We start from the raw sequence: 24,236 nt of genomic DNA, 5'->3' as shown, positions 1-24,236 counted from the left end.
CTATCCTATATGGAAGATTAGATTCTTAATAACTAAGATGTTAGATGTAATGCATTAAATGTTATTTCATTAGTATTGTATGTGTTAAGATTAGATGTTATGGTTATATGTTTATGTAGAAAGTGATCTTAGGAACATTTGGATTTGGGATTTAAAATGAACTTAGATCCTAGAAGTAATTATGTGGTGTAATTCTTATTACATTCCATTTCTATGTTAATATTCATTCACTTATGTTTAAGCATTATGTTATGCAGTGGTTAGATTAGATTTGATTCTTATGTCTTAGTATGTGATAGCGTTGCTTGTAGCAACATTAGGGGACCTTAGAGGATAGAGGTGTTATTGCTTTAAGATGTTTCTGCTTGTACTTAGATAAGTTGTTCTCATGTCTAATATTATGTTGTTCATTATCATAGTTTAATGAGTTAATGTATTTCTCTTTTTTTTAAATGTGTTAATATTATGTCCTCTAGGATTCCTTTGCAGGGTGTTACATTGAATTTTAAAAATAGAAAATCAAAATTTATATTTTAAGTCATGAGGATAAACTTTAAATGGTACTTAATCTGACTAGTTCATGAGTACTTATTTCCTTGGTAATCCATGATGACTTACTAGGTTTAGTCGGAAAAAGTTTTTTAAAAAAAATGGAGATAATCATGATCATAGTACTAATGAAGCGAAAAAATAAGTTAAGAGAGACTTAGAGAATCATGAGGACATAAGGACCCATTTGACCAATAAAGAAAATTACCCCGCCTTATGTTGATGGAACGGTACTAGGTGATGGACCCAAAGCATGGATCACTCCTATGGAAAAATATTTTAAAATCAGAAACTACTTAGAAATAACTAAGTAAATTTGGGGAGCCTATAAAAATCTGGTTAAGTATCCACTTGGTGAATGAATAAGAAGATAAAATTGGGATCAAGTTCCCTGAGTTTGACATGGGACCAATTTGTGGTCATTTTTTTGACGAGGTTGATTACCTCAATTGTACTTTGATTAGACACTGACTGATTTCCGAGGTCTACATTAAGGATATATGTCAATAATAGAATACTAGGAGAAATTTACGAAACTCCTGAAGTAGAATGCTCATATCGGAGGTAAAGTAGACGTTCATGGTCCAACAACAACAGACCATGTTTCTAAGAAGGAAATTAAGCAGTAACAAAATTTTAAGTCTATCTCAGCGTATAATATAAGACTCCAAAGAAGTTTGGATTTTAGAAGGATGCCAAGTTCAACTATTTGAAAGTTCATTTTGAATTTGAATGATAGTTGAGGAATATCTTTCCAAGGAGATGAAAGCCAATCTTAGACAAATTTTTGGAATGATTCCTTGATGGAGCTTCCCCCTCTTTCCTCGGTTAATGAGTTGAATGGGCAAAAAGGACTTCTAGAAAAAAGATGGGGTACTAAGGTCAATAATTACCAGATGGAGATGGTTTCATGCAATATGAAGTGAAAGTTGAGAATTGGCGTGTTTATGATCTATTCAAGCACAGCTTGTCTAGAATGAATTAAATTTGCATATGTTAAGGAATATAGATCAGAGATAGAGAAAACAATAGTCTTTTCTTTCAATGTATATCTGATATATATTTGATTCTGTCAAAGAATAACTGATTTATTACCGATTGCTTTGCTGTAAACGTAATTGCCACTGTTATTGATTATCATTTTCTGCAAGCATTGATATCATATGTATATCGGTGATGGGTTATGTCTATGTAGAGGCATGACCCCCACGTGGCATAGCCATGGCACTTCACTATACGTTGTCAACCATTATTAGTTATGCATCGAATTTACTTACGATGCTCGATACTATCGTGCTTAATAACAGTTCAGTAGTAGTAATACCGAATATGATTTGAAAGTCATCGGATACAACGATAATATGTTAATGTTACTTCTATTATATATATATATATATATATATTCTCACACACACACATATATATTTTCAAACACACACATATATATATATTCAAACACATATACATGTATCATAATATATTGCTTGCTTCAATCCGAATGAGGCTACATCCTTAACAGTATACCCCAAGTGTGATACTTTTATTTGGCATGCTAGGCTAGATAAGATTCTATCATTTAACAACTGTACAAAAGGGTTCCTTGAGCACTTTGATGTGTTGTCTTTGTAGCCAAGGCCGAGAAATTACGGATCATTTGGTCCTTTTCTAAGAAGACTTGAGAGTTGTAAATATATAGGATTATGCTAGAGACAAATCTATGATCTTTTAAGTGTAGGCCAAGTGGTCCCAAAATAGTGAGGCCTGCATTGAAATATCATATTCTTTTGGCCTAAATTCCAAAAATATGTTATCAGCTTCCAGATTGCATTGATCATATGAATTTTCAATTTTATTATATTATTCTTTTGCAAGGCATGCTTTAGAGACAAAATGCATCAAGAGAGTCAGATGAATATGAAGTATCCAATAAAATTTAAAATTGAGACTACACTCACAATACATCTAAAATTTAGATATATGTTATTTTACTCAATCCCATTTAATGGTTTATTTCATTTTGACAATATATTTTTCTGCTTGAATGTTTTCAAGACCATCCAATGTACCCCCAACATTTCTTAAAACAGAATCAGGCATAACTAAATGCTTCAGTAAAATAGCATAATTAAGATAAAATAAAGAACAAGATACTATGAAGGCCGTTTCCAAAGTCGCATAAAAACAAAACAAAAACCAACAACCTCCAAGAGCATGGGCCTACAGCAAAAACTACGCAAATTCAATTAAAAGACGACAACAACCACCCAGTTAACTCTCCTTATAAAAATCTGAAATAAACCATAATTTTATTCACAACAGTGCATTGCATTTTTTTAAAGCCTACAAACATTTTATATACTAAGAGAAAATATCCAAAGAACTATTTATTATCAAAAATATTATTCAGCAAGTACAAAATATCTTGAGCAAGTAATTATCAAAATAAATATCTCATTAAAAGCTTAGTACCTCTTAGAACTCTTTTGTCTAACCATCTCAAAAAATTGCGTGAATGTAAATGGGCTAAATTTTAACACGGTCTTTCTGCTATGCATTCCTCAACTAAATAAGTATTAAATGTAATATGCAACATGTAATACTCACTAGAAAATTCAATCCACTATTATCCCATCAAAAAATAAATTAGACATATACTTTAAACTTTCGCCTTTACACATTGATGGCATCGGTCAGCCAAGGAGAATATATGCATGTTAACACAGTAAGCTCCATCTGTTCCTTAAATGTGACATGAAATTGTTAGTGTAGAAAACGATTAATAGTAACAAACATTAAAAAAAGCTTTGTTATTATCGTATAGACATGTCCAAAATCACCATCTGTTCCAAAATGGAAGAAAGCGATGCACTTGATCTTGTGAATTTCAGCTGCAGAGCTCTAAATAGTTATGCAGATAGAAGTGGAACTTCTGAATTATCAGCGACAACAGCATCATTACATAAATCTAAAGAATTTACGTAAGATATCAGAATCTACAACCCCACTGGTTTGACATCTCAACAATTCAAGCAAATGCTATTTTTTTCCAAATTGCATGTACATGATAACGGATTTTGATAACACAAGATCCTTTATATGTCACTGTGGCCTGATTGTAAGTTCTGCTCGCAGGTGGAGAACATCATCTATGAAGTATGGACTATCATCAGCCATAAAGCTTGACCAGGGTATGGCAAAAAGATTGCGATAACCGACAGCCTTTCCACCAGTAAATGTGTAATTGCCTTTGTATTTAACAATAAAATCCCATGTTGGCTTTGTTCGTGCAGCAAATTCATATTCTACTGCGAAGCTTACAGATCCCTTTTCTTGCATGCCAAGAAACAGTCCAAAACAGTGAAATGCACTTTGTTGATCCATGTTACAATGAGCTGACAAAAAGAATCCTTGACCACCAAGATGGAAGGCTTGGGAATAAACACGTCCTGAAGGAAATAATGCAAGACATTCTGCTCTCTTGAGATCCAGAAAAACTATGCATTGCTGATGTGGTTTATCAAATTCAACCACTTTAACGGGTCTATACTTATAAGCTCTTTCACTAAATCTTTTGAAAGAAATTTCTTCTAATGCTAAAGACCTTTGCTTGTGTAGTGTTTCTGCTTTGAAAAACAGTGCATCCAAGACGACCTTTGAAGCAAGCTCATGTTCAAAGTCATTACAAGTAAGAACTTTCTTAAGCTTTCTGCTTGTCATGTTTGGAAATCGAATCAACCGTCCAAGCCGACTTCCCAAAACTTCTCTTCTTTCTTCGATTTTGGGGTAATGTGTCCTTGCCCACTTTAGCACAAAATCATAGACAGCGTCTTCTGAAGCCACTTGCAATTCATCACTTGATAGTATTGCCTCAATTCCTGCCAAAGGAAGATTCAGAACTTCTTCCTGGAACCTGCATATCATATCACCCAGATTAGTTGCTACTGGCCATTTAGCAGAGCTAGCAGATGACACATTACAATACTCCAAAACAATATCCATCAAAGACCAGATAATGAAACCCCCTGTAACATATTTTGAAAGAAAATACTAAGCAAATCAACATGTTTGTCAGTGATAGAAAGTGCTGCACAACCCTACTCCCAAAGCATCTATGTGCTTCTCAAAACTTACTTTGCAAGATCTTTAAACTTCTTTGCTAGATACTGCTTAGCTGCATCAGTCAGTGGCTGAACTGCATCTGCCATAAGAACGCTTGATGGAAGTTCCAAATACAGCAGTGCAGATTCTGGTGTCATAGGTAAATTTCTTAGCAACTTGCTACAATGGAGCATACAAGAGGCAACTTCAAACTTATCTGCAGCCATTAGAACATCGAGTAATCCAGGAGCACTATTTGTTGCTACAGTTCCACTGTACATAAAGTTCAGTAGATCCATCAGAGCACTTTCCTCTGCCACAACAGACACAGAAAGCCTGATATTAAGATTCAAGTGACAATGCAGACCCACTGAGTCACCATTGCAATATATAACACAAAGGCCATTTGAAGAACATTAAAAGACACCTGATGAAGTTATTCGAAGAGTGACATCTTGTTGTTTTGACTCCCTCATGCCATTGGAGAAAAGCTGTGTAAGTAGAGAGTATTAGAGAAAATCCAGGAAAATAGTGACAAAATTGCATGGAACTAAGTAGCAAATACAAATCTTACTTTAAAAAAGAAAGGACTCTTGGCTGCCAAAATAGCAGAACTAATATGTATTGTTCGGACTTTCAATACTGTAGAACAGTCCATGCCCCAAGAAGCAGCAATCTGGCCATTTGCAGAATCATCACCTGACAAGAAATAAAAATGTCACTTCAAGTACACTGTGAGTTTACTCTCAAATGCTCAGACAACTCATATAGCTTAAGTTGATCAAAAAGAAAATCCCTAACAATGTATAAATATGCTATACTACTTTGCAATGAATCAGTAATAATAAGAGATCCTAATTTACAGCCCCATTCATCATAGGAAAAATGATGAGATATCAGGTTCCAACAAATCTGAGGCTGAACTCCTCCAACGGTAGGACCATGATGAAAACCAAAAAGCCTGCAATTCCATCTTTGTCTACTGGCAATGCTTCAAGGCTAGAATAATTTGGTGGGGGGGGGGGAAGTGATATCATTTGTGAGTTAATTTGCTGAGGTATGAACCCAATATTGGCTTTTATGTTCAAAAGTTAATCCACTGTGCCAGCTATTCTTCTTTACAGGAAAATGTTGAATGTAATTGGTGATTGGCTGTATATAATTTTGGGTGGAATAAAGAATTGAGTAATGACTATGAGAGTTTGCTTACCTGTATTGTTATTAACAGTACACAATTTTAGAGTTTCCACAATCTATAAATTAACATGCATAAATCAAAAACAAAATATGTACTCAGAAAGACTGAAAATATTTTTGTTGCATCAACATTTTGAATCATACCACAGGACCCATCATCATGATGAAGATAAGCTTTAAGATACGGAATTAGAGTTCTTTAGATAGATGACTCTAATAAGCATAAATGATGTCAAACAGGTACACTCTCAATTCAATAATTTTTTAATTTGACTCAGGGTTAATTAGTTAGCTACAACAACCTAATTAATTGATCCAAAGTTAAAAACTTATTGATTAGTTAAATATAAGATCCTCTATATTTGAAAATAATAGGTGTCTGAGAACGACTTGAACTCGAGCCCACATCCATATTCAAGTTTTTATTTTCTGCTGCCGTCTTAAAGCCTAGATTGCAGAAATCATCCTCTTCTTAAGGACCCCTATATTTTCCATACAAATGTTATGTTTAGATGAATGTCAACACCATGCCCCTTGATCCTGAGTTTGTATTGTTCTTGCCAAGTCCTTGCCGAGTCTTTCACGAGTCCGAGTCCGAGTCCAAATTTTTGGTTTGCCGAGTCCAAGTTTTTGAACTTTGGAATAGATGGAACCAAAAACAACATCCACACCAGAATCCTCAGAAAGCAGATGGTTAGTGTGTTTGTGTTATCCTTAACACAAGTATTAACATTCTTATAGACAAACCTGTTGCCATTACAGTCCAATAAATTGGAAGTGTGAAGAAAGACATGACAAAAGCATGGGATTGTACCAAATACTAAGAATAGGTGGGGGAATTGAAGAAATGCAGATGACAAAATTATGGAACATTAGCAACTAATAAGAAAATGTGAAGGGATATACAATTGATCATGGAAAGATTTTAGTAAATGCTTGAGGTCGTCTTTACTGCATGATTTACTTAAAACTAAGTCACCAGGTTCGAATTCGAATTCGAAGTTCAACAACTTTGAAATTCGAATGAAGTTCGATGAGGGAAAAATTCGAAATGTATAAAATTCGAATTAAATTCGCCATATGTAATTTTTAAATTGTTTCAATAAATATATGTAATATATCTATAAAATTGCCTAAATAGTTTAACATTGATAAATAGATTTGAAATCATTACAAAAAGATGACTTATTTATAAAATATAAACCATAAGAAACATATGCTAGGGCACGAACGACAGGCAAAAATTGCAGGCGAACTTCTCCTGCAGGCTGTGACTATCACGGGTCCGCGACTACTTCTCCTGCAGGCCGCAACTCACGACAGACTGAAGATGTGTTTAAAAAATATTAACAGAAGAAGAAGGCCAAAAATAAATAAAAAATAAAAAAATTGAAGTTCGGCGAATTTCAACGAATTTTTTTTTTTTTTTTTTGTTCGGCAAATTTCGAACTTCAAGGATGAAATTCGGCCGAACTTGGTGACTTAGCTTGGAAGTACGACTTCAGTTTCCATGGTATATGTAGCAGCATGGAGGATATGATAGAACCTAAAGTTCAGTTGCAAGTGAAATTGTTGACAACTTCAATTTCCATGCAGGCCAAATACCACTTAAACAAAAAATATGTTTAATACCTTTGCCGCAATTTGCTACTGTTGTTGATACAAACAATACAAAAGGGAGGAATTGACCTTAAAACTTAAAAGAGCAATGTTTTCTCTCTTACTTGGGATGGCAAGATAATAATATTCAATGCACATGTTCAGATTTTCTTCATACACTAACAAAGAGCTTCAGGTTTGTGAGGAGCTCACACTTGATAAAAGGGCCAAATTTATCAGATTGTTTCTCAGATATTTCTCCACACGCTTCCTAGAGATCTTTACTTTTGAGAGGGGAGTGAAGCTTAAGGAAAAAAGGAAGGTTGTGGGTTAGGCTTCTAATCTGATCATAGACAAGTTTAATTTGCACGCTCAGGACAGGCTATGACCAAGGTAACCAAAGCAAGAACTCCTTACGTTGGTATCATGCAGAGGTGATGGTAACATTGGTATCACATGACTGCAGCATCATCATGGATGGGCAGACAGACGCACTGATCATTATTGTTGCTTCATGAAGGATGCACTTAGATTGACAACTAATGAATCACAACAATACAAGGTTCCAGTTTCAAATCATGCAAGATGCTATTGAGGAGTTTAGTCCTCAAAATGTAGTGCAAGTGGTTACTAATGAAAAATATGTGAGTAAAGCAGTAGTAGACAAATTGGCTTAGTACACCTCACATCTAATAGCTCACTCGTGTGCCTGCCATGGACCATGCACTGAAGGAAATTGACAAAATTGAGTGGGTCATGAAGGCTGTAATTGATGCAAGGGAGGTGTAGATGTTTATTTGTAACCACCGCAACCAGCCACTGTTTCCATCCTTCTCAAGGGAGCTACTTCTCAATCTAGTTGACACCCTATTTGCTTCATACTTCATTCTACTGTGGAAAATGCTTGATCTGCAAGAGACTTTGAAACTTATGTTCATGATAAGAGTGGAATAGGTGGGGAAATTCCATGATAGCATAGGGGAAGAGAGTGAAGAAGGTTGCAGTCAATGATATGTTCTAATTGTTGATTTTAGCAATCAGATTAGCAGTATAGAACAGAAAATCAGAATGCAAAGTAATTCATATGCATAACACACATGTACCCTGAGAAACCTCCCTCTTGAAGGAAAAACCCAGCAACCAAAGATCTCAGATCTGATTAGATTAATGTCAGAAGATAATCAAATACAAATTCGCCCACCTAGGGCATGACAAAATTGACTTATCTGAATCACAAGTTCTGATGTGAACTCGACTGAATCTCCAATCAGATGTAGGACAGACCTTAGGGCAGATCAGTCTGATATAGTTCGCACAGCAAGAGGATAGCTTCTTGGATCAGAAGTCTGCCGATTTACAAGAATGTGAATTCACTGTCACTCAGAATGTTTTAGCTGACTCTTGGAGAATATTCGCTGACTTCAACATTGAATTCGCTGGCAGAGTGGTATTCGCTGATCAAGTGCACATTATTGTCTATGAAATGGATTACAATCCATTGATTATATAGGAGGTACAAGCATTATATCTTGCCTTAGTTGGCTAAGGACTTTGGCACCAAAATATAATGCTTTTAGTTTAAGTTACATGAATAGGTCCATGCTTCCACACGTTACATTTGTGTTTGCCCTTTGAGTGTTTTATGTGCCTAGGCGGGACCAATCTCCAATGGTCACAAGTTACATTATGGGGTCAGACCCATTTATAACCACAAGTTACATAGGTTAGTACCTAACCAATAACCCTTTACAAGTTACATATGAATGGGACCTGACCTATTGAATTTACAAATTACACAATAAATTTTAAGGCCGAAGGCCACATCTAAAATTTACCAAGCTAAGTCGGTCCAATCAAGGTATACGACCTAGCTACATTTTCAACACTAATGAGATGTAAGATGCATCACATCTTTTCTATCCCTACTTTTACATAACAGATTTTGTATCTTAATTGTTGTCATCAAGTACGAGTGCATTGAGTCACTAAGAGATGAACATACCTAGCTTTGTAAGAAGACCTTTCTCATCCTCTTCTTCTGCTTCTCATTTCTTCTTCTCTGCTGGTCGCTGCAATAAAGCAATTAGCATGGGTTTAGAAGTGTTTTTGGGTGTTGGGGAACCGCCTCGTTAGGTTCTAGTTGAATTGTCCATAATTTTATTTCTCTGTTATTTTTTTCAATGTATGACATGAGAAATGCCTTGACACCCTTAAGTCAATCGAGGGACATAAGGACACCCCTTCTAACCATCTTTGGAATGTCAGAGCATTCCCCTTCTGATATCAAAACCAAGAAATATCCCCGTTTTAAGAGGCATCCTAGGAAAACCCCAAATATGTGTAAACAGCAAGACACCTCATCGACATACCCATCCCCATCCTCATATTTCCAAACCATCCAACTGCTAAGACTACATTGACTGATTTATTAATTTTTATTTCCTTAGCAACTGCCAAACTCAAAGTCTGTATTTTGTTTCATTTTCTTCTTGGTTCAAAGTTAATTTTTGAATTAAATAAATCAGATTTTTATTTCATTTTAAATGATATATAGTAAGAAATTGTTGTCTGTAATGTCCCTTTTTAGGATATTCCTGATTTTTGCTTCAAAACAATAATCTTTAATCAAAATGATAATGGCTTTGTCAAAACCTACGAATTTATTATAATATTCAGATCAATAAATCATGACATAATTCTGAAAATCGATCATATCTTGAATTCTTTGGAAATGCTTTCAAGTCTGCTGAATCAGACATTTTTGTCCCTAACTCAGCAGTGACAGTATTAAAGGTTTTTGTCCTTAACTTGCCAAGAGCATTTAAAGATGTCCTCAACACTCTTAGTCCACCTTGGAGGGTTTTTATCCGCCTTGATCAAGATTTTGTTTTTCGTCCAAACTTGAAAAGAGCAATAAGGGTTTTCGTCCTCCACATTTGCAAGTCACTTCCTCGAATTCAAGATTGGTTGCCTGATGGATTGATAGATTTATTGCTGATTGATATTTCTCAATGGGTTAATAGATTTATTGCTGATAGATATTTCTTGATGGATTGATGGATTGATAGATTTATTGCTAAATGATATTTCTTGATGGATTGATCAGTGAATGCTTAAATGATTGATTGATGATTGATTGTTTCCCTGCTTCATTCCCAATTGATGAATTGATTCTTGATGATTAATTTCCATTCTTCAATTTATACCTTTAATCCTTCAATAGTCATAACTCTTTATTTCATGCCTTTTGACCATTCATTATTCTTAATTAAATTTTAATTGTATTATTTTATATTTATTTTTCATATTTTAATTTATTATTTGTAGCGTCCTAAAATTGCTAACACTTGCAATTTCGACTGCATTTCGGTCTTCACGATGGTGACGCAACACGCAACCTGAATGGAGACCCCGAAACCTGATTATGACACTGAAAACTGCATTTTCTTGCACCCTGGCCTGAACCTCCTTTGCACCCTGCTGTCCCGGGAGGTGGGACCAGAGCGCCCAGCGCCCTGGTCCCTGGGTCCTATTTTGGGCCCGGTCTCTTTTGGACTTCGGGTCTTTATGTTTGCAAATTGGAAAATTATCCTTCCTGGTCGGCCTAAGGTTGGGAAAATCAGTCTATCAGCCCTAAATGACAAGTATATAAACTACATTTTCCTCTCTCATTTGGATAGAGACATACATGAGGGAAAAAGGCGTGGAAACTATATTCAAGCATTCAAGCATTCAAGCATTCTTTCAGGCAATTGATCATTCTAAGTCTCCATTCAAGGCTAAGTGTTGCATTCAAGACAAGGATTCAACCATTGAAGAGGAGATCACTTACTACATACTACTACAACATACAACATACAACATACAACATCTATACCTTCGCAAATAAGGATACAAACATCCTTACAACAAGGTATTAGTACTTGTTTTACATTACAGACATTTACATTTACAGCATTGCTCATTTCTTGGTTAATTCCAAAACCGGGTTTGACCTAAAGGCAAACCCCTAATCCCTAACCCCCCAATCGTCTTCGCTTTTCTGTGTGTAGGTTGCAGGTATGCGGCTGAAATTGAAGATCTGGAATCCTTGTGCAGAGACAAACAGATCCCCCTTCGTTTCGCGGATTTTTCGGAGGACCATGGCGCTCGGGCGCCATCGTCCCAGCAACTTTCGCTCAAATTTGCAAGACAGCGCCGTATCGACATTTTACTGCTAATTCCAGGTCCGCAGCTTCATACTGTATTCCTATCTCAGTTTATAAGCGAATCTTTCTCACTTTCTATGCATTCCTAGCTTAATTCTTCTATGCACATTCTTTACAAAAGAGGGTAGCCTTGCTGTCATAACCCTTGAAACTCATTTAGCATCCAATCTTGCATTGCGTGGGATTGGATCTTGTGGGTTTCAACCCCTCTTTTGAATGTAAAGTCTCTCCCCTAAGTGAAAACCATCAACCCTAGTGAATCTCCCTTCTCTCTCCTTGGAGTTGGAAGAGGGGAGAGCAACTAGGGTTCGATCGCGATTTTCCGCTTTACATTATTATTATTTATCATTATATCCCATTTCAAAAAAGGGACGCTACATTGAAATTAAGTTGAATGGGTTAAATATGTTACTACTTTAGTTCATGTTGCTAAAAGTTTTCTTTTTGTTTGTTTTTTTTCAACTTAATTTCAAAGCTTGCACTTTTAATGAGGTGTGCATGTTATTCTGGAGTATGTTTTCCTGGTTTTTGTTGTTATGACTTTTTTTGCAGTGACAACACGAGTTGCAACAATGAGGGCTACAATAGAATGGAGGAAATAGATAGTGCAAAGTAACAGATTGGAGAGGGGCTATAGGCAACCCAGTTGTGAGTTCAGTTGTGAGTATCAAGAGGTTTTATTGCCCTTCTAAGATATTGGCTCAAAGGGGAGTGGGGGAATTTTATCAAAAAGAATCAGTTATAATAGCTTGCCATCATCATTGATACAAACAAAACATAAAATTCAGAGGGCAATCAGCATTGGAAGTTCAATATTTTCTCTTTTCATTTGAAGGGGAACAAATATCAAAATTGATGCACATTTTCTTCAAGTCACCAACAAAGGGGTTGGGATTTGTGAGGAAAATATATTTTCAAAGACCAAATTTACAAGGCTTATTCCAAGCAGATTTTTCTAATCCATATGCACTACCCCTTCTTATGCACTTCTAAGTATGCTTCTATTTCCACATTTTGTAATGTCCCCTTCTCCTCAGTTGACCACACGAGAGTTGATAGGCTAATTAGGAGATATAAGGGATGATATGTTGATCACATCATTAATTTCTATTGGTGGAGAAATAAAAGGTGGTATATTATTTTATGGGATATTATATTATTATTTGGTGAGAAAAGTTACTTTGTTATAAAATAAAATTATAAAAGTAAAGCGACTTTATTTATAAAAATGATAATAAAGTCATAAAGTGACTTTATAAAGAGTAAATAAAATAAAGTGATTTTTAATCCTACATTGAGAGTGGAAGCTCACCAACGGTTTGGGAAGTCTTTATAATGGAGCCTCGTCCTTCTTCAAGGGGACTTTATGTGATTGTTTGATACTTGATATTTCTCCTTTGTTGCTGGTCTGACAGAGACAGCCATTTCTGAGGACGAAACCCCTTGGATATTTGTAGGTTGGACAGAAACCCAACTCTACTTGTGAAGTTCCAGCTAGGGTTTGGACACAATAATGGAGCCATGTTGCAGGTTGAAGGTTACATGAATTTATATGATATTTCTAGCTTGGGCAACCCTTTGTAGGGCATGTTTGGAAATGATGCAGAATTGGGTATGTGTTGCATGTATTGTTTATAAATTTCGGAGTAATTGCAACATCAAATGCTATTGTAATAAGTGCCATAATTCACCATTCCAATAGTAATATACAAGGGTTTACAGTTTCATTGTGAAAATTCTGTTATTTATATTTATTGCACGTTCTTATCGTTGCATGCACAAGAATATTCAAAATATGAAATAAACACCAAGCATATATCTAAACAAATTCATAAATTCCATCAAAATTCAGACTAGGATATTTCACATTTCTTACAATTCCATCTTCTAAGGTGACCAAGGTGGAGCCTAATGTGAAGAAAATGATCATGGTAATAGCTTTCAATCCAATTATAGAAATGTTTAATGGACAAGCTCAAAAGGAGACAAACTATGCATCAAGGTTTCCAATATACATTTACTTGTCTGTTTATTTGCATTTGGACTCTGCCGTTTTATCCTTATTTCATCCCAGTAATGAATATGCAATAAACCACATCATATAGTTCAAGGAACATTATTTAAAATTTGCAACATATAGAAACTTCAGAAATTAGTATTACAGATAAAAATGAGAATTGATAAAGTTCTCATATTAAATACAAAATTGAAGAAATATAAAACAGGTAAAGGACAGCAATATCTTGATGACACCAGGAAAGGAAAAACAATTGAACTCATATCACCATGATACCATAAAAGTGAATGAGCTAGGAAACTCCTCAGAAAATGGTTCATGACACAAAATATATGCTGATGCAAACGGGGTATCATTCTCAAGGGGCTTGGATTCGGAAAAAAGTTGATAGTTAAGTGTGCCTATGCCAGACGAGCAATAGGATGAATGATCTCTGTGCTTCATCGTACGAACATCACCCAGCTGCAATGAGTGCAATGTTACCCTCTCTCAAAATAGTAGGTGCAGTATTTTGTAAAAAGTTGAAAACCTACTAATGCAAGCTGGGTAATGAAGATTGATTCGATATTAAATGTACATGATTCCCAAAAAATAATAGTACAAAACAATGCACTGAAAAAGCACCACATTCTTAACAAAAACTAATAGTCCCATTATCATTAATTTTAGGAATCTTCTAACCAATTTACAAGCAATGCAACCATATAGATCACCAGAAAACTAGTTCAGTCCACTCTGAAAATATAAAATAAAATTAAAAACTATTAAAAACTGCATTAAAAAAACATGCCACTAAGTCTTAAAAAATGGTGCAGCAGTATAGAATTCTTCAGGTACACACCCGCAGGACTTGAAAGCATTCCAACAGCAGTAGGGGATTCTTCAATCATTGCTACAGCTTCTTCGTCAGGATTATCATAAGCTGCTGCATCATCTGTATCTGGTTGGCTGTTGAACATGATGTGCTCCTCACAGCCTTCTAGAATTTCTGCCAATTCATTAAAAGCAGACAATCATAAAATAGTAAATAAGGCTATCAAAATACCTAATCAACATCTGAAAAACATTATGTACAGCATTTCCAAATTTCATCAAGTGAAACAAACAAGAAATCCGTTTATCATACAAATTGCTGAAAAACATTATTTACAGCATTTCCAAATTTCATCAAGTGAAACAAACAAGAAATCCGTTCATCATACAAATTGCCCGATAAATGATGCAATCTTTTCACTTTTGCTAGTTACTAAAAAGCCTTCCTTGAATGAGAAACAACGTAGTCAAATGTTTACATCATAATTTTTTCCCAATGTATTTGTTTTTGTCACCCCTATATAAATATATGAAAAATGACATAAAACCGATATCTCTACCTCTAAGAAATTTATATCTTGGTCTAAATTCCCAGACTAGAATGGAAATGACAGAGCCAAGATGCATATTTATTTTTCTTTTGTATTTCTTGGCTTTTGTTGTAATGTCCCCTACTAAGTTTAGGCCTGTTATAACAGTAATTAATTTATTTCAATATACTTATGACTTAAACTAAATTAATTAGGAGACAACTCTATTTTTAGCTCTTTCCTTAACATAAATCAAATCTGTGATTCCATTGTTTTAAATAATTTATCAGTTATTCATGAATAAATTGTCAATCCACCATACTAGGCAATTAATGATATTATTGGATAATTAATTGTATCATCCATAATTCTTAATGCAAAGTTCAATGCTTGTTACTACAATTTTAAGGAAGGAGGAGATGACTGTGTTGCCAAGCGTTTGGATATCAAACTCAATAGGCTCCCTCAAAGTTTACAGATCCGAGCCCTTACCTTATCTTGGGACTATGCCCTCAAGGTTTATGGGACGCTGATTCCTACCCTATCTTGGGAATCATCCTATTGGCTGGATTTAGACTGCCCCTCTTGGAAACTACTCAATCCCATCTTCTTAAATACTGACAGTAATAACATGATTCAGACTATAAGTATACTAACTTCTCATGTATTATGAATATATATGAAATTAAGTATGAATGTCATACATATTGCAGTCTATATTAATACTACTACTAAATTCTGCATAACAACATTATCAGGCTTCATATATTAAGCATACATATTCAGCACATCCACATGCATACCACCAAGAACAAAGATGCTACTGTCTGTAACTTAATAACAGTTCTGATCTAATCCAATCCATGGTGATGTTGCTGGATGCTTTGATTCCTTTCCTTTATATCTCTCAATGTGAGGGAGAGGTTACACCTCTTCATCATGCATGCCCTTTGGCAAGAGACACACCCCTTTCACCATTAGCACCTTTTGTAAGAGTGCAACTCTTCATTATTTCTGACCTTTGAAAGGGACATAACCTTTCATAATCAGATCTGCACTTCTTATTTAAATCAGATGTGCACTTCTGCTTTCCAAATTATCCCCCTCTAAAATGAGGTTCTCTTCTCCCTTTTATATCTCATTGTTGAGGGAGTCGCAACTTTTCCTTCCATGTCTTTTGACCATTCATTAACTTAATTAAATTTTAATTAATTATATTGTTTTATATTTTAATTTAATTTTTAATCTTTAAATTTTATTATTATTAAATTCTATTTCAAAGTGGGGACATTACATTTGTTCTTCCCTTTGTGGAGCTTTTTTAGGTTTCTCTTCCTAGAACTTTCTGTAGTAAACTTTTGTACTCAAGTCCCCATAACCTACTTCTGGTCATCTGTGAACATTAATATACTATACTTCTTTCTTTCTGTCTCTTTAACACTTACACAAATAAAATATATCACTTAAATACTAATGTCAACAAGCATCAAATGACATGAGCACCTCTTGGGAGTTTCACACCACTGTTTAATTAGTTGTACAGATCTAGCTGAACACAAGTTATTTGGGTAGGAATTTAAAAGAAAGGATAAATATACAAAAAGTTGCATTCACTGCATCCAAACCTATATCATGTGTATGCGTAATAGCCTATGTCCAAAATTTCAAGTCTATAATTTGGATCCACCAATTAAAACACTTAAAAACCATTTTCCTTGCAGTATAAAAATGCAAAATAATTATTCACCAATGGAGGGCGGTGGGGATCTAAAAAGGTAAATTAAGAAGGAAAGCCTCCAAAAATTAGGTGGGTAAATTTAGATTCAGATGAAGACTCAAAGTATAATGTGTACTATGTAGGAGCTGGAGGAATTATACAAGAGTCGAGACAATTGTGATAAAGCCCATATGGTACTTGTGATACAATCTGATAATGTGACTTCACACAATTGGAATATGACATGAACTAAGGTGGAAGAAGACATTAATTTTGACTCAATATGGACTCCAAGTTCTTACCAGTTACCTTAAAAAGGAAAGTATCAATGTTAAGGATATTTAAAGATTAAAGAATTCGAGTACAGAGCTTATGGACTCTGCATGACAGGTTTATCCATTTCAAGATTTTTCATTACCCCCCATGACCATATTTGGGTGGCAAATCATTTGGCCAACAAAGTCTCAACCTTTCAAGCAATCGCTACAATGACAAAACAGCATCAAAGAGCTATGGAAACCAACTTCTATGTCTACTTGGAGGAGCTCGTAAATCTTGTGATGCAAGATGATTGAAAAGCTTTAGTCGAGAAGAGATAATCACAAATTGAGGACCTTTACATACTCTTCCAATGGAGAAGGGAGGGGGATAAGTGATAGCAAACAAATGACTCAAGGCTCCTTAACCAACATAAGAAGGAGGTTAGGGAGCTCAACTGGTATACTTTTTCAAAATCATTCCAGAGGTATTATTTAGAAGAAAAAAATCAAATAGTATTCAACATATTCAGTATTAAATTCATAAAAACATTTAATGGAGACTAAAGGTTATTAACTTATTATAATCCTAAGTTTATAGTAGGAGGCTACAACATCAAAGTTCTTAAACTTAGACACAACGAAACACAAATGGTTGGATAAATCTTAATAGTCCTAGAGGCTTCTTCTTTGATATTGGGTACATCAGTCTAATTGTCATGACTCATGACAACATTCTAAAAATTAAGTAGGCAAGAGCCGCAAGGTTTAGAAAACTCAATATTGAGATTTACAAAGATTTTCAAGGCAAGTAATTTTTGGTAGAGGACAAGGCTTATATTACCATCATGGTCCTCACAAATGAGAACCATGGTGACCTTGCTACCTTATATCTACCAGTTACTAGCAACCCACTCAACAAATTACTATTATTCGTACCACTCTGCTAGCTATCAATGATTAATCTCTATAATTTTCTATAAAAAAATTATTGCAATGTTCCCTTCTGTGTTTGGATCCTATTGATAGTTTTCCTTTTTATTGATCTGCTGCTTGGCCTGTTATTGCCAAGTCATCTGACCAGCCCAACGCAGTATAAGTTCATTTATTAAGAGACTTGAGAAAACAGACAGATATCACATGTCAAAGTCAGAAAGGGGAATATGGTTGTGGCATTCTGGAAAAGCGCTGTTAGTGATAAGATATCACCTGTCAAAGTCGGAAAGGGGAAAAATTGGTTATAGTATTTGGGAGCCTGCCTCAGTTAAGCCCCCCATTCAACAAGTTTCAGCTCAAAGTATGAAAGATTGGAAAGTGTGTGAAGCTTATTCTGCAATGGGAAGAATGGTGCATGCTTAGAGTAAGGATGGAGATCCCAGGAGGCTTTCTCAAGGATTAGTTGTTGGTTAGTGTTTCAGAGAGAATGGGGTGATGAAGGATCACAAAGTGGGCCACGGGGTTTGATTAAGTCATTTAAATGGCTGATCTGCAACAAGGTAGATCTTCCAATAGAGATTTATAAACCTAATATGGAGTTTTAGAGGAAAATAGGAGCATATGCAAGAGAGCAAGAGGGAGTGAGAAAACTCTTATGCAGTAAGGGATGGTATATATCATCTAAGAGTTCTAGAAAAAAGCCAAAGAGAGGCACAATGGATTTTATCAAATCTAATAACTAGAATCCTTCAAATACAAGCACGATAGGAACTAGACAAAAAAGCATGTTAAGATCCATCATTGACTGATAGGCTGAATTTATTCATTGCAAGAACTGCAATGTGGGATCTCTTTGTCAAACAATGGCTCTCATTTGGCCAAGCATGCCATCAATATGCCCATACATCTCACCAAGTCTTGAAATTTCAAGTCTAGGTATCTAGTAATTGTGAAAACCAAGGCTATGGTAGAGATAATAGTGTTGAGCTTCTCCCAACTTCATGGAGTGATAAGCTGAATGTACTCATTGTAAAACCACGAGCTGGAGTCTCCTTGCCATAGAACAGCTCTCATTTGACCGAGCATGCTATCAATATGCTCATCCATCTCCCCAAGTCTTGAAACATCAAAGTACATATATCTAATAGCCATGAAAACCAAGGATATTATAGAGATGATGTAAATGGCATTTCACCAAAAAGCATTGCTCTTCACCACTTTCCTCACTTGCTATATAATGGATTCAATTCACCAATTTCACTCATGTGTCATGACCAATAGTTGCCAAGACTCTTGCTACTCGATCATCCTCTTCAAGATGATGAGTTAGGATGCATATTCAATTCCATCACATCCAATAAATTTCTTCATGGAGAAGAATCAAAATAGTGAATGTGACATATTGTGATTGCAAATAAACATACGTCCACAAATCTCCCAAATCAACAGATTGTTTGATTCACTCAATTCTATCAAATGTCCTTGAGTGCATTGTTCATGGCCGACACACAAGTGCTCCCATATATATGATTGTAAGAAGCTTCAACCAACTCATCCACTCTCTATACACATCTGATGCATTTGTCGTGACTTGCACCACATTGTTAAGGGCAATCTCCTAAAGGCATATCTCTAATACAAGTGGTCCAATAGATATGATTGTCAAAAGCTTCCACCAACTTATCCACTCCTCCATACACATCCGATGCATCTACCATGACTTGCACTGCATTGGTAGGAGCAATCTCCTCAAAGGCACATCTCTAAGTTTCTAAAACTAGAACTTTGCATCCTTGCAATGACCCGAACAATCAATTGCCTAAAGAATGTCCCTCTACATGTGACATTATACTGATGAGTTAACAATGTCTAAGGTCTTGTCCACACATCCATAATAATGTTGCATCCATGATCTAAACTTCTTGCTCATACAGCCTAAGACATGGCCTCATTAAAATAAGGAGAGCAAACATGGAATGGAATGCTACTAGCAAAGAAGACCATTCATACATAGCAGCACAACAACTTCACTCAAAAGCATCTAAACGATCTTGTTTTGGTACAGTACAATCTGCATTTATGTACTAAAAATATGGATAGACAAGAAACACAGGAAGCAATTGACCTCAATGACATCAATCCACATTAAGATTGGATTGTCATGGATGTGGAGCCCTTATTTTATGTGAATGAGATTGTAGTTTTTGAGAGGGAAGCAACTAAATGGGAAAAATATTAAGCAGCACAAGCAAGGACAAAACGTCAATAGGGATTTCATAGGATGGTCATGATAAGCCTAAGGATGATAGTGTTCCTCAACAAGCATCATTATCATTCAGTTTGAGTACACCAACACGGCCACTTAGAATCATTAAGTTTTTGTCAAGTCTTGACTCCAAGTCAAATTTTACACTCACCAACATTTTGCTAAGTCCAAGTTTTTGATTCATGCTTTAACATGCCCTCAATATTTACATGCTTCTTAATCATTGTACACCTACTTCTCTCATTATACCTGCTAAGTTCATTTCCATATTTTCTTAACTTCCCTCCATTTTCAATTTCATCTTTAATTATATGTCCACTATGTTGTTATTCTCAGATATTTCTCTTTTCATCTCTAACAAATGCACCTTTTAATAAGCTAATCCTCCAATCTTTGTAGCATTTGTTCTTGTCTAACAATTGATTAAGGAGTGTGATTCAAAATGTTAGTAAAAACAAAATACACAGTTTTTTTCCAGAAACTCTTCATTTCAATATACTGGAGAGTTTTACTTTCCAAAACATCTCACATTAACATTGATAAATAAAAAGAATAATTTGCACTAAACTACATGAAATCTTGGCTCTCCAATAAATATTAAAATTTAAATAGAAGAACTTACAATTAACATAATAAAATTCAGGTCTCACGCCAATGTGGAATCATAATTAAAGGGCTTGCCCTAAAAACAAAGTAAAATATTATGTGTCTAGAAAAAAATACATTGATGTTCTTAATTGACCTATATGATATAAAATTTCAGGTCTCGCATAAAAAACAAATCATTGTACACCTACTTTTCTCACTATACCTGCTAAGTTCATTTCCAGATTTTCTTAACTTCGCTCCATTTTCAATTTCATCTTTAATTATATCTCCACTGTGTTGTTATTCTCAGATATTTCTCTTTTCACTTCTACCAAATGCACCTTTTAATAAGCTAATCCTCCAATATTTGTAGCATTTGTTCTTGCCTAATGATGGATTAAGGAGAGTGATTCAAAATGTTTATAAAAACAAAATACACAGTTTCTTTCCAGAAACTCTTCATTTCAATATATTGGAGAGTTTTACACTCCAAAACATCTCACATTAACATCGCGAAATAAAAAAGATAATTTGCACTAAACTACATGAAATCTTGGCTCTCCAATAAATATTAAAATTTAAATAAAAGAACTTACAAGGTCTCGCATCAATGTGGAATCATAATTGAAGGATTTGCCCTATAAACAAAGTAAAATAGTATGTGTCTGGAAAAAAATGCATTGATATTCTTCATTGACCTATATGATATAAAATTTCAGGTCTCGCATAAAAATCAGAACATAAGTTGAATAATTACTCTAATCAAAATAATATATCAAGTCTTCTATAAACTTTTATAAAAAAACTAAATTGATATTCAAAATTTTCATAAACAACAAAAAACTCCAGTTCTTTCGTAACAATTAAGACAAGACTTAAGAAAACTCAACCTCGTCAAGGTGAAATTTTCTGTCAAAAACAATAAAAGAATTGAACCCACCAAACAAAATGTTATTCCATGCCAGGCATAAAAATCAAAACAAATTTTGAAGTAGATTAAAATTATGATTAAATTCAAAGATTTGTCTTTACATAACATGAAAAGTCTAGCTTCAAGCAATTATTGAAACAAGACTAAAAAACAGATGAAAATTAAGCTGGCATTCATGACTTTACCCTAATACAACATGAAAAGTCAAGCCCCGCACAAATTTTGAAGCATACATCATGTTTTTGAATTTATGGAATTTCCCAAAAACCACATGAAATTTCGTGTTTCCCACAAATATAAAAGAATATTTCAAATAGATCATAATTACATTTCAGCTCATAAATTTATTCTAAAACAAAAGAAAATTCAGCCTTTACAAATATTAAAACTAGACTTTCATATAATTCGGTATTATCCTTGAATTCTCGAATTTGCCATAAAATAACACAACCATTCAATCTTTTGCACATAGAGTGAAATGGGCTTTCAAATAAATTAGATTTGCGCTTGAATCCACGAAATTAGCCCTAATAAGGAGACGAAAACCCAGACTTAAACACAAATATCAAAACCAAAATTTCAAAATGATTAAAATCACGCTTGAATTCATAAAATTACTCTTCCAAATAACAAAAATGAGAGGTTCGTATCAATCAAAATTATGCATATAAGTTAAAAACAACCATGATATCTCAGGCATTGCGCAAATATCGAATGAAACGTTCAAATAGATTAAAGTTACGGTTGACTTCATAAATTTGCCAAAAAAACAGAATAGACGGGAATCAAGATTCTTTAATATACCGGCTTCTTTATTGACACCTTCCCGCCTGCGCTTCCTGTTCTTCGCCCAATCGGCAATACTATCACAACCATCCCCTTCCGACTTGCTTTCCGCCGACCCGGCCATGATCTCGATCCTCAAAACCCTGTCGGAAAAATTGCTGTCATTGAATGCGAAGGCGAAATTCGCCGGGCCGTTGGCGCCGCTGCTGTTATACGACGGTGAGTCCGACTCCATGAAAACCCCCTTGCTGTCACCTATTCTCGATTCAGCCGTCACAAGCTGAACCTCTGATGGCTCAAATCTCATGCCAAAATGACACTAAAACCCTAGCCTTTAAAAAAAAATCCTCCAGCACAAAAGGATTTTTCCTGAAAATAAAAACCCTAGCTAAACTTTACAACGTTCTAGCAAAATTGTGAAAACAAAAATCCTGCCTAAAAATTTACAATGCTAGAATAAGATTGTTAGAACAAAACCCTGGGTTAAGAACCTGCATAGCTCCAGCAAAATTTGTAAAAAATGAAACCCTATACACACAGAAATCAGAGGAATAAAACCCTAGGAAAGTTGCGCACCGGTTAAACGCAATCACAAAATAGAATATATAAAAGATTGGTTCAGAAATAACGGAAACGCGCAGGTCTCGGTTTGAAAATAGAATTTGAACGAAGGAACGTGGTCGATCTTTAACGACTGGCACCGTGGTTTACCCACCGAATACTCTTTTATTCTTTTATTATTTATTTCTGTTTTTAATTGTTTTGTTTTGTTTCATTCAATAATGAAGATGACTACACTGTTTTATTTATTTATTATTATGTAATCAGTCACTGATTTAGTGTTGACATATTTAAAAGGTTAGAAATATGAGGAATAAATTAATATTATAAATGTTTGTTAAATAGCTGAGCTGGAATCCAATATCTGCTCGGATTTATTTATCCTGATTGAGTTTAATTAGAGTTTAATTATTTCTTCAGATTTATTCGAAATTGTATTTACTCGTCTATTTATAATTGGATAATGTAGTTTAGTGAGTTAGGAATTAATATTTGTACTTTTTAAGTCATTAGGAAATTTTCAATGATATAAGTATCATGAAATTAATATGATTGTTTTATATTTATCAATTTTAATTATTTAGTATAATATGATTTAATTTTAATTTTGATGAGTTGGGTTATTTATGTTTGTTTGTTTTTTGTTTTTTAATGATTCAAAACAAATTATATTCTTTCATATTTTATTGGATGTTAAAGACCATTTCAATCTAGAGGGTGCTAGACTCTTCTTTGCCATCGTGATAGGTACTTTTTTAAATTATGTATTAATTTTAATATTTAAAATATATAACTCCAATTCTTATCTAAGTATAAATAGTAATGACTATAATTTCAAAGATATTTAATTTTTCTTTGATTCTTAATCATTTAGAATATGCATACATGTTTTTGTGTTTTTTTCATAATATTAGATTTATAAATTATATAATCTTAGTTTAGTGTGTTTTTTATATGAGGGACATATTCTTGAGATAAGGTTTATAGTTCTATTTTAGCTTGTTCAAGTCATCACTAATTTAAGAATTGGTTTCAATTCTTTTTAGATTACATATATCGGTGTAGAATTTTATTTTTTTTCTATAACCCTGTGGTATCCCCTGGCAGGATCTTTCTATTCACCCACCACACGACTCAACCCAGCGTCTCCTCGATCCTTACCTTGGTCTTACTTTTTGCCAAT

At 34.5% G+C, this 24,236-nt stretch overlaps 1 protein-coding gene across 2 annotated transcripts; it reads right to left on the bottom strand.

Annotated features, from left to right (window-relative positions):
* Window positions 1–3,172: 3,172 nt before the first annotated feature.
* On the bottom strand, window positions 3,173–23,271 carry LOC131048305 (BTB/POZ domain-containing protein POB1). 2 transcript variants are annotated; one of them, XM_057982209.2, is made up of 7 exons: window positions 23,069–23,219; window positions 22,511–22,861; window positions 14,510–14,656; window positions 5,222–5,346; window positions 5,075–5,138; window positions 4,681–4,960; window positions 3,173–4,459 (listed from the first exon to the last, which is right to left on the bottom strand). In XM_057982209.2, the coding sequence occupies exons 2-7, from the start codon at window positions 22,797–22,799 to the stop codon at window positions 3,649–3,651; spliced, it is 1,716 nt and encodes a 571-aa protein (XP_057838192.1). In that variant the 5' UTR covers window positions 22,800–22,861; window positions 23,069–23,219; the 3' UTR covers window positions 3,173–3,648. The 2 variants fall into 2 exon arrangements, with proteins under 2 accessions (XP_057838192.1, XP_057838190.1); XM_057982207.2 differs by having other exon boundaries at window positions 22,511–23,271.
* Between the last annotated feature and the right edge of the window lie 965 nt (window positions 23,272–24,236).

Source organism: Cryptomeria japonica, chromosome 9 (genome assembly GCF_030272615.1).
Source record: "Cryptomeria japonica chromosome 9, Sugi_1.0, whole genome shotgun sequence".
Classification (NCBI taxonomy): Eukaryota; Viridiplantae; Streptophyta; class Pinopsida; order Cupressales; family Cupressaceae; genus Cryptomeria; species Cryptomeria japonica.
This window is presented reverse-complemented; position numbering and strand designations above follow the sequence as displayed.

What these genes read in the sequence shown, in the direction of transcription:
- LOC131048305 (XM_057982207.2), bottom strand. Translation starts at nt 22,799, where the DNA reads ATGAGATTTGAGCCATCAGAGGTTCAGCTTGTGACGGCTGAATCGAGA. An exon ending in AGAGTCCTTTCTTTTTTAAA is followed by an intron (nt 5,139 to 5,221) that starts GTAAGATTTGTA and finishes CTACTTACACAG; the next exon opens with CTTTTCTCCAATGGCATGAG. An exon ending in AAGTTTAAAGATCTTGCAAA is followed by an intron (nt 4,460 to 4,680) that starts GTAAGTTTTGAG and finishes TATGATATGCAG; the next exon opens with GTTCCAGGAAGAAGTTCTGA.